The sequence below is a fragment of the Pseudophryne corroboree genome, chromosome 2 (genome assembly GCF_028390025.1).
Source record: "Pseudophryne corroboree isolate aPseCor3 chromosome 2, aPseCor3.hap2, whole genome shotgun sequence".
NCBI lineage: Eukaryota > Metazoa > Chordata > Amphibia > Anura > Myobatrachidae > Pseudophryne > Pseudophryne corroboree.
In genome coordinates, this window is record NC_086445.1 from 901,861,199 (window position 1) to 901,877,944 (window position 16,746).

General features: G+C 46.8%; 1 protein-coding gene across 3 annotated transcripts in view; it reads right to left on the reverse strand.

Annotated features, from left to right (window-relative positions):
- Positions 1-422: 422 nt before the first annotated feature.
- The window catches only part of IFT22 (intraflagellar transport 22), a 56,054-nt gene continuing 39,730 nt past the window's right edge, over positions 423-16,746 (reverse strand). For all 3 annotated transcript variants that reach the window (XM_063956051.1, XM_063956050.1, XM_063956049.1), the window contains 2 exons: positions 10,109-10,311; positions 423-842 (listed from right to left, as the gene is read on the reverse strand). In XM_063956051.1, coding sequence (XP_063812121.1) covers positions 694-842; positions 10,109-10,286 — 327 coding nt within the window. In that variant the 5' untranslated portion in view covers positions 10,287-10,311 and the 3' untranslated portion in view covers positions 423-693. The remainder of the gene's footprint in view (positions 843-10,108; positions 10,312-16,746) is intronic.

Here is a 16,746-nt window from a genome sequence, read left to right on the forward strand (position 1 = left end):
GAAAAAGAAGTCAGTACTGTAAGCAATGAGTAAGCTGCATCTATTGTACTGCTGGAGTTGACATCTGAACAGAGTAGTAGCCCAGTAACCCAGAGCGGGGTTCTAGATCAGCTAGGAATGGGACTGGATTGGTGGCATGTAGCTGTATAGTAGTGTTAGTGACACAGAGCTAAAAATGTGGCTTTAATGCAACTTTATAGTGGAATGGACCTATATAAGCTGGTATCATGGTGTTGTCATGAAGGAAAGGGACTTATTAGAAACATGGTTTATATGTTGGGCATTGGCCCTAACTGTGGTGGACACAATATAGCATATCGAAGATATAGGTTTATAGAATATGCAGGATTTCCGGGTATGTTACAACAGGTAATGCAGACAAATTATTTATCATGGTATTGCACACAAAGTATCTCACCATATTACACATAATGTTTACTTTTATTTACTAATGTATCTTAGCTGGACCCTGCTGTACACAGCAGAAGAAGTAAAGGTTTTGTACAGTAGTGTTTCTGGTACACTAAATATGTTTGACGTATACCATTGTGGAAACAGTTTAAATTTATTATACAAACATAGACTTTTAATATAATGAGAAATCCTTTGCTATAAATATGTGCTAAGCAAAGCCTGGGCTTTACTACTGAAACTCGTCATTAACAGACGTGCGCCTCTGGCGTCAGTGCAATGTTATGTGATTATAGACATCTCTTCCCGGTCTCTGCTCTCTGATAATGAGCTGACGACACCTTGTAGATATTTTACAAATTCCTTTCTTACATCCTCTGGGTCCTCTTCGAGATTGGAATATACAAGTGTTAATTTGGCTAGCGCTGAAGCTGCAATGAAAAACAAAGAACCTTTGTTTAACTGTAAAAAAAAATATCAGGATTGAAAGCAAAAGATGAAATCACAGGTAGATATGTCAAATACATTTCCTGCTCCATTATGGACATATCTGCCTCACCCATATTCCTCATGGTCATCAATGTAGAATTCCTACTCTCCCCTAGCTAAAGATGAAGTTATTTCTCAGAATCCTTCTCCGCTTTGAAGTCCATAAAACCCATCTCTTTTCTGTACTCCCCCTTCGCAGCACAGTCATCAACCATTCCCAAGGCTCAGTCTCACAAACTACAGTATACAGCTTGCAGTGACGTGCGGTGGGGTGAGGCAGAGCCTTTCCTGTCATACTAACGCTTGCGCCAGAGTTTTGACTGTATAAAGTATATGAAAAAATAGGATTTTGGTTACCTACCGGTAAATCCTTTTCTCATAGCCCTTAGAGGATGCTGGGGTCCACATTAGTACCATGGGGTATAGACGGGTCCACCAGGAGCCACTGGCAGTTTAAGAGTTTGAGAGTGTGGGCTTGCACCTCCCTCTATGCCCCTCCTACCAGCCTCAGTCTAGAAACTTTGCCCGAGGAGACGGACATCTTCGAGAGGATTTAACACAGATAGTGGCGAGATTCATAATGGCTCACACATACAAGGCACATCAAGCTAACATAGCTTGAAAACTCAGCAACTGCTGAAAATATTACTTACCAAGTAACAATGCAGTACTTAACTAAAAACAAAGTTGTACTGAACCAGATAACAATTGCAGGAAAACGAAGCGCTGGGTGGGAGCCCAGCATCCTCTACGGAGTACGAGAAAAGGATTTACCGGTAGGTAACCAAAATCCTATTTTCTGGTGTCCTAGAGGATGCTGGGGTCCACCTTAGTACCATGGGGTTGTACCAAAGCTCCCAGAACAGGAGGGAGAGCGCAAAGGTTCCTGCAGAACTGATTGACTGAACTTCAGATCATCAGAGGCCAAAGTATCGAATTTGTAGAACTTTGCAAACGTGTTCGACCCAGACCAAGTTGCAGCTCGGCAAAGTTGGAATGCCGAGACACCCCGGACAGCCGCCCAGGAAGACCACCCCTTACGAGTAGAGTGGGCCTTGTCAGACGTAGGACACGGCAAGCCTGCCATAGAATACACATGCTGGATAGTGAACCTAATCCAGCGAGAGATCGTCTGCTTAGAAGCAGGACCCCCAATTTTCTTGGAATCATACAGGACAAACAGAGTCCGATTTCCTGTGACGAGCAGTCCTCTTCATGTATATTTTCAGAGTCCTTACAACATTCAAGGACTTTGATGAAATTGAGGAGTCAGTAGCCACTGGCACCACAATGAAATGCCGACACAACCTTCGGAAGAAACTGCTGACGTGTCCGGAGCTCAGCTCTATCTTCGTGGAAGATCAAGTATGGGATTTTACAGGACAAAGCCCCCAACTCCGACACACGTCACCAACAACGTGACAGCCTTCCACGTAAGAAATTTGACCTCAACCTACTGTAGAAGCTCAAACCAGTTCGACTGGAGTAACTGCAACACCACGTTAAGGTCCCAAGGCGCCGTAGGCGGTACAAAGGGAGGTTGGATGTGCAGAACTCCCTTCAAAAAGGTCTGAACCTCAGGGAAGGCACCCAATTGTTTTTGGAAGAAAATGGATAGGGCCGAAATCTGGACCTTCACAGATCCCAACCTCAGACTCATATCCACACCAGCTTGTAGGAAGAGGAGAAACCGTCCCAGTTGAAACTCCACCGCAGGAAATTTCTTGGACTCACACCAAGATACATATTTTTCCAAATTCAATGGTAATGTTTAGACGTTACTCCTTTCCTAGCCTGTATCAGGGTAGGAATAACCTTGTTCGGAATGCCCTTCTGAGCTAGTATCAGGCGTTCAACTGCCATGCCGTCAAACGTAGCCGCGGTAAGTCTTGATAGACGAACGGCCCCTGCTGCAGCAGGTCCTCCCGAAGAGGAAGAGGCCTCGGCTCTTCTTGCAGTAGATCCAGAAGATCCGCGTACCAAGCCCTTCTTGGCCAGTCTGTTCTCCTTATGAGCTTTAGAACTCTTGGGATGAGTGGAAGTGGAGGAAACACGTACACTGACTGGAACACCAAAGGAGTCGCTAGGGCATCCACCACCACTGCTTGCAGGTCCCTCGACCTGGAACAATACAGCCGAAGCTTCTTGTTGAGACGAGAGGCCATCATGTCGATCTGGGGTATACCCCAAAGATCTGTTACCTCCTTGAACATCTCCAGATGGAGACCCCACTCCCCTGAATGGAGATCATGTCTGCTGAGGAAGTCCGCTTCCCAGTTGTCTACTCCTGGAATGAAGATTGCTGACAGCGCCAACGCGTGCTTTTCTGCCCAGAGGATGATTCTTGTTACCTCTGCCATTGCAGCTCTGTTCTTCGTTCCGCCCTGTCGGTTTATGTAAGCCACCATTGTCACATTGTCCGACTGCACTTGAATGGCCCGATTTCTCAGAAGATGGGCCGCTTGGAGAAGACCATTGTAGACGGCTTTTAGTTCCAGAATGTTTATCAGCAGGCCAGCTTCCAGACTTGACCATCTTCCTTGGAAGGTTTCCCATTGATTGACTGCGCCCCAGCCCCGGAGACTTGCATCCTTGGTTAGATGGATCCAGTCCTGAATCCAAAATCTGCGGCCCTCCAGAAGGTGAGGTAATTGCAGCCACCAGAGGAGCGAAATCCTGGCCTTTGGCGACAGACGTATTCTCTGGTGCATGTGTAGATGGGATCCCGACCACTTGTCCAGGAGATCCAATTGGAAAGACCGAGCGTGAAACCTCCCGTACTGCAGAGCCTCGTAAGAGGCCACCATCTTCCCCAGAAGGCGAATGCACTGATAAACTGCAACCCGAGCTGGCTTCAGGACATCCCGGACCATCGTTTGAATCACCAACGCTTTTTCCTCTGGGAGAAACACCCTCTGCACCTCCGTGTCGAGGATCATTCCCAGAAAGGACAACCTCCTGGTTGGTTCCAATTGTGATTTTGGAAGATTCAGGATCAAACCATGTTCCCTGAGAAGCTGGGTCGTGAGAGTGTTATGGACCGTAACAGCTTCTCCTTGGACGATGCCTTCATCCGCAGATCGTCCAGGTACGGAATTATGTTCACCCCCTGTCTGCAGAGGAGAATCAACATTTCCGCCATCACCGTGGTGAATACCCTTGGTGCTGTGGAGAGCCCGAATGGGAGTGCCTGGAACTGAAAGTGACAATCCAACAATGCGAATCGAAGATAAGCTTGATGCGGAAGCCAAATCGGAATGTGGAGGTATGCATCCTTGATATTCAGGGATACTAGGAATTCCCCCTCCTCCAGACCTGATATCACTGCCCGTAGAGACTCCATTTTGAACTTGAACTCCCTCAGAAAGGGGTTTAGTGATTTTAAGTTCAGAATGGGCCTGACAGAACCATCCGGTTTCGGTACCACAAAAAGGTTCGAATAGTAACCTTTGTTTTGCATATGAGGAGGCACTGGTACAATAACTTGTGCCTCCACCAACTTCTGGACGGCTTCTTGCAGGACAGTCCTGTCTGCCAGCAGAGCAGGCAAGCCTGATTTGAGAAATCGGTGAGGAGGGAGATCTTGAAATTCCAGCCTGTACCCCTGGGACACAATATCTCGCACCCAGGGGTCCAGGACGGACGACACCCAGACGTGACTGAAATGCCTGAGTCTCGCTTCCACCAGCCCCACCTCCGAGGTGTGCAGTCCACCGTCATGCGGAGGACTTTGGTGTACCTGAAGCAGGTTTCTGTTTCTGGGAACCTGCAGCAGCAGGTTTCTTGAACTTGGGCCGACTTCCCCGAAAGAAGGTGTCGGATGGCTTGGCCTTTCTGGGCTTGTTAGACCGAAAGGGCTGTGATGTAACTGAAGAAAAGGGTTTCTTCGGAGCAGGTGTAGCTGAGGGAAGAAAGGGTGACTTACCAGCCGTAGCCGTGGAGAGCCACGCATCTAACGCTTCCCCAAAGAGAACCTGACCTGTGTAGGGTAGGGCCTCCACACTTCTCCTGGATTCCGCGTCGGCAGACCACTGGCGCAACCACAGTCCTCGACGAGCTGATACTGACATGGAGGAAATCCCCGCAGCCATGGAACCCAGGTCTTTCATGGATTCTACCAGAAATCCTGCCAAATCCTGAATGTTACGTAAAAACATTTCAACATCACATTTCTCCATCGTATCCAAGTCCAAAAGTAACGTGCTTGACCACTTTACTATAGCTATGGCAATCCAAGCACTGGCAATAGTGGGACGTAGGAATGCCGCAGAAGCCGTGTACATGGATTTGAGCGTATTATCAATTTTACGATCAACCGGCTCTTTCACGGCGGTAGATCCTGGAGCAGGTAAAACCACCTTTGAGAGTCTGGATACTGACACGTCAACAATAGGCAGGCTTTCCCATTTTTTACTATCCTCTACCGGGAAAGGAAACGCTACCAGAACCCTTTTCGGTATCTGGAATTTTTTATCCGGGTTTTCCCAAGCCTTTTCAAATATAGCATTTAATTCCTTTGACGCAGGGAAGGTTAGCGAGGCTCTCTTATTCTCAGTGAAGTAAGCCTCCTCAACCTGCTCGGATGTTGTATCAGCAATATTCAACTGCACCCCTTTTCCAAGAGATGCAGCCCCCCGCAACACATCCCCGTCAACGTCTGCAGTATCAGAATCGGTATCATCCTGCATGATCTGAGCAAGAGCACGTTTATGTGAATATACAGCGGGGAGCCCTGATGTACCAGAACTGGGCCAGACTGCCATAGAGTTCTGTAAAGCCTGAGTTGCAGATTCATTTTGTGCAACCCTATTTGAAATCTGAGAAATCATAGATTTGATAGAGGATAACCACTCAGGCTACCTTGCTGGAATCGGTGCTAAACCGGCTGCTTGGTCCTCTCTGAGAAGCTCCGCCCCCTTAATGGCGCTGTTTTCCCGCTCTTCATAGGATTATACTGGCCTGAGGATTTATGCTGGCTGAGCTCCGGAGACCCCGACAGGCTGTGTGACCAGTGTAGGGTGTAGGCGCTGGCTCAGGGCGCCCCTCACAGCGCTGCACTATGTACCACTGAGCCTCCGGAGTGCAGTTAATACTGCGCTCCTACCCTTATACCACCGGCCCCCCGCTTGCTAGGGTGACTTCAGCTCTGTAAGGGGGTGGCGGCATGCTGCCTGGGTGAGCGATCCCCTGTGGCGGGGAACGATCTATCCCCTCAGGAGCTCAGTGTCCTGTCAGCGGAGATAGTGGCTCAGACCCCGCAGGGCGGACACTACTCCCCCCCACTTAGTCCCACAATGAAGGGAGGTTGTTGCCAGCAGCCTCCCTGTAAAATAATAAACTCTAAGATAAACTTTACTAGAGAAACTCTGGAGAGCTCCCCTAGTTGTGACCGGCTCCTCCGGGCACATTTTCTAAACTGAGTCTGGTAGGAGGGGCATAGAGGGAGGAGCCAGCCCACACTCTTAAAGTGCCAATGGCTCCTGGTGGGCCCGTCTATACCCCATGGTACTAATGTAGACCCCAGCATCCTCTAGGACGTAAGAGAAATACAAAGAACATGTTAGAAATATCTTCTTTGAATTATTTTACTAATTTTTATAGTCAAAACTCTGGAGTAAAAAGTCTATGGCAGGTGAGGCAGTGTCTATCTTTTCAGCACATCTCTGATCAAAACTCACCAAATTTCCAGGGAGTTTATACCTCTGCACCTTTGTATAATGGCCAAATGTAACCTTTGGCTCATATATTGTGTGTAAATCTGGCTCTGGTACTAGCCAGTGCCTCCTGAGCTATTTACCTCATTGCACGTCCCTGGCAGCTTCGCTCTCTGATAGATTCAATCCATGGACCCAACCACTCCCATTCTTGGTGATACACTCTCACCTTTAAAGTCCTTTACCAATGCCTTCCGGTCATACATCTCTGACCATAGACTGCATGTAATAGTCACCATAATGCCCTATTAGCTATGCCCCTGACTTGCAGCTCACTTGTCACTCCCATGCTACTACCCCTTACCCTGCCTCTCTTTTTCAGACTTTTAAGAGCGCCCTCAAAATCCACTTCTTCACTATAGCCTATGCCAATATTGAGAATTTCATGAAGACACACACCTAGACAGATCTGTAAAAATGTTTTTGGATGTCTAATTGTAAAATAAGATTTTTTTTTAATGCACCTCATCAGTGGCTCATCATATACCTACATATACCTACATAACTCTGTATGTAACTGCCTGTGCACAAAGAATGCAGTCAGGTTTGAAGACAGTAAAGTGTAGAGGAGTGAAAAAACATGGAGCACATAAAATGAAAGTCATGGCATTAGGCAGGGCAACGCATTCTAGCTGATGGTATCCACTGAATTGGTCCTCATTGGGCTCGCTTCAATTCGATGACTGTTGAATAGTGCCGTGCTATTCAATACAGTGCAGCGGTAAGTCGGAGAATGCCCGTTCTCCCGGACTAAACAGGGAGTTTTGTCGGGAGAACCGGCATTCTCCGACTTAAGTGCCCGGCGCAACGCTGTTTCCGCCGCACTAAGGACAGAAATCAGCATCGTGCCAGCACTTTTGTCCCCTCCGGGGGTGTGAGAATAAAATCTGTCGTTGGGTGTCACATGGCGCTCTATTGAATAGAGTTAATTCCCAGCGATATTCAACTGTCATCAAATTGAATCGTGCCAATTGTAATAAAAACATTTGTTACAATTAGCTTTTGTCATTTAACAGACCATGTATTAAGCCTGGAGATGGCATAAAGAAGTGATAAAGCGGTGATAAATGCAAGATGATAACGCACCAGCCAATCAGCTCCAAGATGTAAATTGACAGTTATGAGCCGATTGGCTGGTGCGTTATCACCTTGTACATATCACTGGTTTATCACTTCCTTATGCCTTCTCCAGGTTAATATATCTGCCCCTGTGTTTGAAAAATGACCGTTCGGAGTGATGGGTGGGTTGGTACATTAACTCCCTCCAAGCTTTGTTAATCCCCCCTTATAGTATCCTTATAAAATGTCCACTCTGTCTTACAGAATCATTGGCATTTCTATAATGGGTGTAATGTGTGCTCGTGCATATCGGGCCCTGGGTCCAGGGGGGCCCATAACGCACCCATGTTTTATTACTTACCTGTCCGGAGTCCCTGCAGCCAGGGCAAAAAAACGAATTAGGGAATTAATCCTCTTAAATGTAAATCCATGATTCTTTCCTTGATATTTTGGAATCCCCTTAGGGAAATCTCAATTATCAATCTTTTGGCATATACAAGTTGTTGTTATGGATGTACTGTATATTCTTACATTCTAGTCATTAGTCTTTGTCAGTTAAAGCCATTTAAATTCCAAAGAACTAACAACACTGGTATTATACTACCACCTAGTGTTAAAAGTCTGACATCACATGAGCAAATATGCGGTTTTGGTATACTTGCAAACGTAATTGGTATGTGACAGATTAAAAAAATAAAAATAAAATAATAAACAGTATATTTCTCCCTTGAGATAAGTTTCAAAACGCAAAACAATATGGGTTGTTATATTTATATATTAAAACAATAGAATATTTTTTTTAAATAATTTTATTTCTACATAAACAACAGTGTCTTCTACATTTCTGTTGCTTTTTATGTCACCTTAAATGCCCTCGGCTACAGAAGGTTTTAGGTCACCCTAACTGCTTAATGCTACAGCAGTTTTAGGTCACCCTAACTGCACTAGGCTACAGCAGTTTTTAGGTCACCCTAACTGCCCTTGGCTACAGCAGTTTTTATGTCATCCTATATACCCTCAGCTACAGCAGTTTTTATGTCACCCTAGCTGCACTAGGCTACAGCAGTTTTTATGTCACCCTAACTGCTCTATGCTACAGCAGTTTTTATGTCACCCTAACTGCTCTAGGCTACAGCAGTTTTTATGTCACCCTAACTGCTCTAGGCTACAGCAGTTTTTATATCACCCTAACTGCTCTAAGCTACAGCATATTTATGTCAACCTAACTGTACTAGGCTACAGGAGTTTTGATGTCACCCTAGCTGCACTAGGCTACAGCAGTTTTATGTCACCCTAACTGCACTAGGCTACAGCAATTTGTGTATCATCCTATATGCCCCTGGCTACAGCAGTTTTTATGTCACCCTAACTGTACTAGGTTATAGCAGTTTTTAGGTCACCCTAAATGCTTTCAGCTACAGCAATTTTTATGTCACCCTAAATGCCCTTGGCTACAGTAGTATTTATGTCACCCTTACTGTACTAGGCTACAGCAGTTTCTATGTCACCCTACATGCCTTCGGCTACAGCAGTTTTTATGTCACCCTAACAGCACTAGGCCTACAGCAGTTTTTAGGTCACCATAATTGTTCTAGCCTACAGCAGTTTTTATGTCACCCTAACTGCTCTAGCCTACAGCAGTTTTTATGTCACCCTAACTGCTCTAGGCTGCAGCAGTTTTTATGTCACCCTAACTGCTCTAGGCTACAGCAGTTTTTAGGTCACCCTAACTGCTCTAGGCTACAGCAGTTTTTATGAAATAAGGGAAGCCTCCTGCCGGCGCAGCCTGGCTGCGACGGCAGGAGGCCCACCGCCATTTTTTTTATAGGAGCGGCTGCGTGTGACGTCACACAGTCGCCCCGATAATGCCGCCGCCACCGTTCGGAGGCGCCACGCTCCGTCTCCGCCTTGGCGATTTACGATTCAACCTGAATTAGGCCCTGTGAGTACAAAAGATGCACGCCATTACATTGACAGAGTTCCAGGAAAAAGTTGCACGTTATAATGTCTGAGTTTGTCAGACTTTTTTTCACGATGCAAAACTCGGCTCTCATTACATCCCCAGCCTTTGTCTGAAATAGCGAAAAGAGTGTACACTTATATTTTTAAACTAATCTTCACAACAATTTTTTAACCATTTAAAAAAAAGAGATAATTGAGCTATTTTTCTTTAGGTTGCAGATTTGACCACACCTTTGTGGCCTGATACCATTTGTAATTTGCTAATTCTGAACAGATACATACCATATTGCAACCAGGCCACGGAGGCACATAAGTAATATGGCATAATTACGAGCTTTCCATAAGCAATATAAAGTTACTTTTTAATTGTTAGGTAGAGAACTCTTTCATATTACCATCCACAGCCTCCAACTTGATCTCATTAAACACTGCACCTTCACCGAAGTGAATTGGGAGAATGACGACATACTTACATAAATGTGGCCTCTCTGCCTGATCACCTGATCCTGGCTTGACATGTGCTATCAGAAGACACTGGCTGTCTTGTAATCGCTGTTGTTGGATAAAGTTAATGTGCCACATTTCAATTTCTTTCAGGTGACTTGGAATGTCTGCATTAAAAACAATGATTACCCCATGGGAATCTTTCATTAGGGCAGGCCAGGAACTCTCAAACCTGCAGTAGCGAATGAAAAGACAAAATATAGTATAAATCAAATCGTGAAATAACACAAAACAAACAAATAAAAAATAATACAAAACACTTTATATGCCTTATACAGCAAATGCTATAGATATGGTAGGATACCTGTAATGTTTGCATTATAGTACCTCTGTGGCTATTCTACACATTTAACTCCTTGAAAGAGAAAAAAGGAGAGTTATGGTAGACTTACCATTGTTAACTCTCTTTCTGCGAGGTACATTGGGTTCCACAGTGAAACATCAGGGTGTAGAGTGGATCTTGATCCAGAGGCACCAACAGGCTAAAGCTTTAGGCTGTCCCAGGATGCATTGGTGCCTCCTCTATAATCCCGCCTCCAGGCACTGTGAGATCAGTTTCGTTAACCAGTCCAATGCACGATCAGGTAAGAGAGAAGGTAGATGTTAGTCACATAGAACTACATTCTCATGACAGGAGAAGGGACCAGCGGCTAATGCCATACAAACCCATAGAAGTTAAGTGCGTCAGGGTGGGCACACTGTGGAACCCAATGCACCTTGCAGAAAGAGAGTTAACAATGGTAAGTCTACCATAACTCTCCTTTTCTGCAGCAGGTTACCTTGGTTTCCACAGAGTTACATCGGGGATGTCCTAAAGCAGTTCCTCAAGGGAGGGGACGCGCCTTAGCGGGTATGAGAACCCAGCGTCCAAAGAAGCATCCTGGGAGGGGGAAGTTTCAAAACCACAGAACCCAATAAACGTGTGCACAGAGAACCATGTGGTCGACTTGTACAATTGTTCTGCGGACGCGCCACGGCGAGCCGCCCAAGGAGGTCCAACAGACTGAGTAGATTGGGCATTAATAGCAGCAGGAGCTAGGAGACCAGCCTGCGCATAAGCGTGTGCAATCTCCATTCTGATCCATCCGGCCAAGGTTTGCTTATTCGCAGGTGAAAACCAAACAAGACAAAAAGGGAGTCCGACCTCCTGATAGAGGCAGTCCGCTCCACACATATACGGAGAACCTGTACCACATCCAAAGACCGCTCTTTGGAGGAGAAATCAGAAGAGATAAAGCCCGAAACCACAATCTCTTGGTTAAGGTGAAAAAATGACACCACCTTAGGTACATAACCTGGGTGAGATCTAAGAACTGCCCGGTCACAATGAAATATTAGAAAGGGTGGACGACAGGACAATGCGCCTAAGTCTGACACCCTTCTAGCAGAGGCAATAGCCAGTAAAAACAAGACCTTGGCTGTGAGCCATTTAAGGTCCACAGTCTCAAGAGGTTCAAATGGAGACTCTTGCAAGGCATTCAGGACAACAGCCAGTTCCCATGGAGCCACAGGAGGGACATAGGGAGGCTGAATCCATAACACACCATGAGTGAATGTATGAAAGTCAGGTATAGATGCAATTTTTCTCTGAAACTATACCGACAAAGCAGATATATGAACCTTGAGGAAGGCCAGATGAAGGCCTAAGTCCAGGCCTCATTGCAGAGAAGCCAGAATTCTCGAACTTCTGAATCTGTATGCATCATAATTCTTATCTGCACACCAGGTGAAGTAAGAACTCCAGACCCTGTAATAAATCTGAGCTGAAGCCGGTTTACGGGCTTTTAACATAGTTTGGGTGACCCCCCTCAGAGAAGAGCCACGCGTCAAAGCCAGCCAGGTCCGGATAAAGACAAGGGTCCTATACGAGGAGGTTTGGGCGCTGAGGAAGTAGAAGAGGACGCTCTGTCGATAGACCCTGCAGGTCTGAGAACCAATGCCGTCTGGGCCATGCTAGAATGACTGGAAGTAGATTTCCGCAGGACCCTGGGCAGGAGTGACACTGGAGGGAACATGAAGGGCAGCTGTAAGTTCCATGGAATTGCCAGTGCGTCCACGAACGCTGCTTGAGGATCTCTAGTTCTGATCCGAAGACAAGAACCCTGTGATTGTGTCGAGACGCCATCAGGTCTACGTGTGGTAGGCCACACTTGTCCACTAGGAGTTGAAAGACTTCTGGATAAAGACTACACTCTCCAGTGTGCACGTCCTGACGACTGAGGAAGTCCGTTTCACAGTTTAGGACGCCACGAATGAACAGTGCCGATATTGCTGGCAGATGGCGCTGCGCCCAACGAGGTATTTTTGACACTTCCATCATAGCCATGCGGCTTCGAGTGCCGCCTTGACGGTTTATGTATGCCATAATAGTGGCATTGTCTGACTGTACTTGAACCGGCCTGTTCTGTACCAGAAGCAGGGCGAGAGTCAATGCATTGAACACCAGAATGTTTATTGGGAGGAGCGACTCCTGCTTGGTCCAGCGACCCTGAAAAGAGTGTTGCTCCAACACCGCACCCCATCCCCTCAGACTGGTGTCCGTTGTCAGCAGGACACAGTCGGGGATCCAGAAGGGACGGCCCCTGTTCAATTGCTGTCCTGTAGCCACCAGGTCAGCGACAGACGAACCTCCGGAGTTAAAGTGATCATGTGAGATCTGATCTGATGAGGTAGGCCATCCCACTTGGAAAGGATTAACCTCTGCAGAGTGTGAGAATTAAATTGTGTGTGCTGTACCATGTTGAATGCCGACACCATCAGGCCAAGTACTTGCATCGCAGAGTGTATCGACACTCTGGGGTGACAAAGGAAGCATCTTATCCTGTCTTGAAGTCTTAGGACTTTTTCTGGAGACAGAAACAGTCGTTGACTGTGTGTGTCCAGGAGTGCCTCCAGGTGCACCATGCTCTGAGCTCGGACCAGCGAGGATTTCTTCCAACTGATGAGCCACCCATGGGCTTGTAGGAAGCTTACCATCAGTTGCAGATGACTGAGGAGGACATCATGGGAGTTTGCCAGAACCAGCAAGTCGTCCATATCATGACTCCCTGGTGACGGAGATGAGCCGTCATTACGGCCATGACCTTGGGAAAGATCAGAGGAGCCATAGCCAATCCAAATGTTCGAGCCTGAAACTGATAGTGGAGGTTGCCAATAGCAAACCGCAGATACTGCAGATGCGACATGGCAATAGGTATATGCATGTATGCATCCTGTACATCCAGGGATACCATATAGTCTCCAGGTACCATAACCAGTACAATTGAGCGCAGTGTTTCCATACAGAACTTGGACACTCTCACAAACTTGTTCAGTGATTTGAGGTTGAGTATTGGTCGGAAAGACCCATTGGGATTGGGAACTAGAAACAGGGTCGAGTAGTAATCTCTGCCTCTCTGGGCTAAAGGAACCGGCACTACCACTTCTGTATTCAGGAGGGAACCCTCAACCTTTTGTAGAGCTTGTGCCTTTAACGGATCCGAAGGGATAACCGTGGTGCAAAACTGGCGAGGGGGGGAAGTCTCTTGAAGGAGACTGCATACCCGTGAGAGACAATTTCCCGCACCCATGCGTCTGAAGTGGTCTTTAACCAGACCTGGGTGAACTGTAGAAGTTGGCCTCCCACCCTAGGGTCCCTCGGGGGGAGGCCCACCCCGTCATGCGGCAGGCTTGCCTTGTTTAATAGCAGTCTGACGGGCCGCCCAGGACTGCTTTGCGTTGGGCTTAGTGGTTTTGGGGTGCTTTCCCTTGAGGCTGAAAGGAACGAAAAGTGGTACCTATAGCCTCCTGTGCAGAAGGATTAGTATTTGGGAGAAAGGCAGTCTTAGCAGCCGCTAATTCAGACATAATTTTATTTAGGTCTTCCCCAAACAAAATTCCCCCCTTAAAGGGAAGTACCGCCAAGGTTTTTTTGGAGTCTAGGTCCACCTGCCATGACCTCAACCACAGAATACAGTGAGCCAGGACAGACGTAGTCGACGCCTTGGCTGCCAACACATCCGCCTCACAGAACATCTCCTGCATGTAATAGGTGGCGGTGGGAACATGAGACAGGTATTGTCTGGCATTGTCAGATAGATCCTCGGGCAGCTCTTCCTCTTATGCCTGAACCCATGCTTCAATTCCTTTTTCAGCCCAATAGGCCGCTATAGTGGGTCTATGTACAGCACCTGTAAGGGAGTAAATAGGCTTCAGGCATCCCTCCACACGCCTATCTGTCGGTTCCTTCAGTGAACTGACAGTGGTGACACCACTAGGCGGGTGACATGAGAACCCACCGGCGGTTAATTTTCCCACTTGTTACATAACTCTGCAGGAAGAGGATAGCGAGCCAGGATCCATTCAGACAGAGGGAATTTCTTCCCTGGATTAGACCAGGGCTCCTGCCTGATGTCCACCAAATGGTCAGAATGGGGTAATAGATTTTTAACCACCTTCTGCCGTTTAAACAAATCAGTTTTCTTAGCCACAATAGTGCAATCCTCATAATCAGTGATTGGTAGGATTTGCTTAAAAGAAACCACAAAGACAGGGATGCCAATTTGCAATGGAGAATCCTCGTCAGAAACACTCGATTCAGTGTCTGACAGGACAGTATGCTCCCCCTCCTCTTCAGATGAAACATCTGAGAGATTAGTGGATTGTGAGGAGGTAGCAGCCCGCTTAAATGACCCAGAGACACGAGAGTGACCTGGAGTAGATTTTTGCTTGACCAAGGAATGATTTTATTGCTGCAACTGGTTAGACAAATTTTCCACCTAAGGTGGAATAACCATAGGACCATTTTGTGGCTGTAATGGCACAGGTGGTCCCATAGGTCCCGTAAGGCATTCCACCAGAGTACCCAGTAGGTTTGTGAATGCAGCCCATGGTGGCTCCTGATTGGTTACAGGTGCTGCGGACTGACTGGGAGATGTATGACATATAGTACACAGACCATCACACGCAGCTTCCCCCTCTGGTAAATCTTTGGTGCATGCTCTGCATGATGCAGGAGCATCCACAGACTTACTGCCCTTCTTGTTAGACATTGTACACAAATGCAACAACAGTGTGACTTAGGCCCTCATTCCGAGTTGATCGCTCGCTAGCTGCTTTTAGCAGCAGTGCAAACGCTAAGCCGCCACCCTCTGGGAGTGTATCTTAGCTTAGCAGAAGAGCGAACGAAAGGATCGCAGTGCTGCTACAAAAAAAAGATTGTGCAGTTTCAGAGTAGCTCGAGACCTATTCCTACCTTGCGATCACTTCAGACTATTTAGTTCCTGTTTTGACGTCACAAACACGCCCTGCGTTCGGCCAACCAAGCCTACGTTTCCCCAGCCACTCCTGCGTTTTTATCTGGCTTGCCTGCGTTTTTTCACACACTCCCCGAAAACAGGCAGTTACCTCCCAGAAACACCCACTTCCTGTCAATCACTCTGCGGCCAGCAGTGCGACTGAAAAGCGTTGCTCGACCTTGTGTGAAACTGCAATGGCTTTTGTGAAAGTACGACGCGCGTGCACACTGCACCCCATAAGCATGCGCAGAATTGCCGTTTTTTTTGCCTAATCGCTGCGCTGCGAACGAAAGCAGCTAGCGATCAACTCGGAATGAGGGCCTTAGTACGATAAAGCCAGAGTACAATACCTGCGAATAAATCCGTTAGTATGTGACTGTTAACATAGTACACAACACCAGCGATTAAATCCAGTATTGTGTGACAGAGTACACAGTAGAATACACACGTAATGGGTAAATACTGTTACGTACTATAATATATATATATATATATATATATATATATATATATATATATATATATATATATATATATATAATAAGAATTTACTTACCGATAATTCTATTTCTCGTAGTCCGTAGTGGATGCTGGGACTCCGTCAGGACCATGGGGAATAGCGGCTCCGCAGGAGACAGGGCACAAAAGTAAAAGCTTTAGGATCAGGTGGTGTGCACTGGCTCCTCCCCCTATGACCCTCCTCCAAGCCTCAGTCAGGATACTGTGCCCGGACGAGCGTACACAATAAGGAAGGATTTTGAATCCCGGGTAAGACTCATACCAGCCACACCAATCACACTGTACAACCTGTGATCTGAACCCAGTTAACAGCATGATAACAGCGGAGCCTCTGAAAAGATGGCTCACAACAATAATAACCCGATTTTTGTAACAATAACTATGTACAAGTATTGCAGACAATCCGCACTTGGGATGGGCGCCCAGCATCCACTACGGACTACGAGAAATAGAATTGTCGGTAAGTAAATTCTTATTTTCTCTGACGTCCTAGTGGATGCTGGGACTCCGTCAGGACCATGGGGATTATACCAAAGCTCCCAAACGGGCGGGAGAGTGCGGATGACTCTGCAGCACCGAATGAGAGAACTCCAGGTCCTCCTCAGCCAGGGTATCAAATTTGTAGAATTTTGCAAACGTGTTTGCTCCTGACCAAGTAGCAGCTCGGCAAAGTTGTAAAGCCGAGACCCCTCGGGCAGCCGCCCAAGATGAGCCCACCTTCCTTGTGAAATGGGCATTTACATATTTTGGCTGTGGCAGGCCTGCCACAGAATGTGCAAGCTGAATTGTACTACACATCCAACTAGCAATCG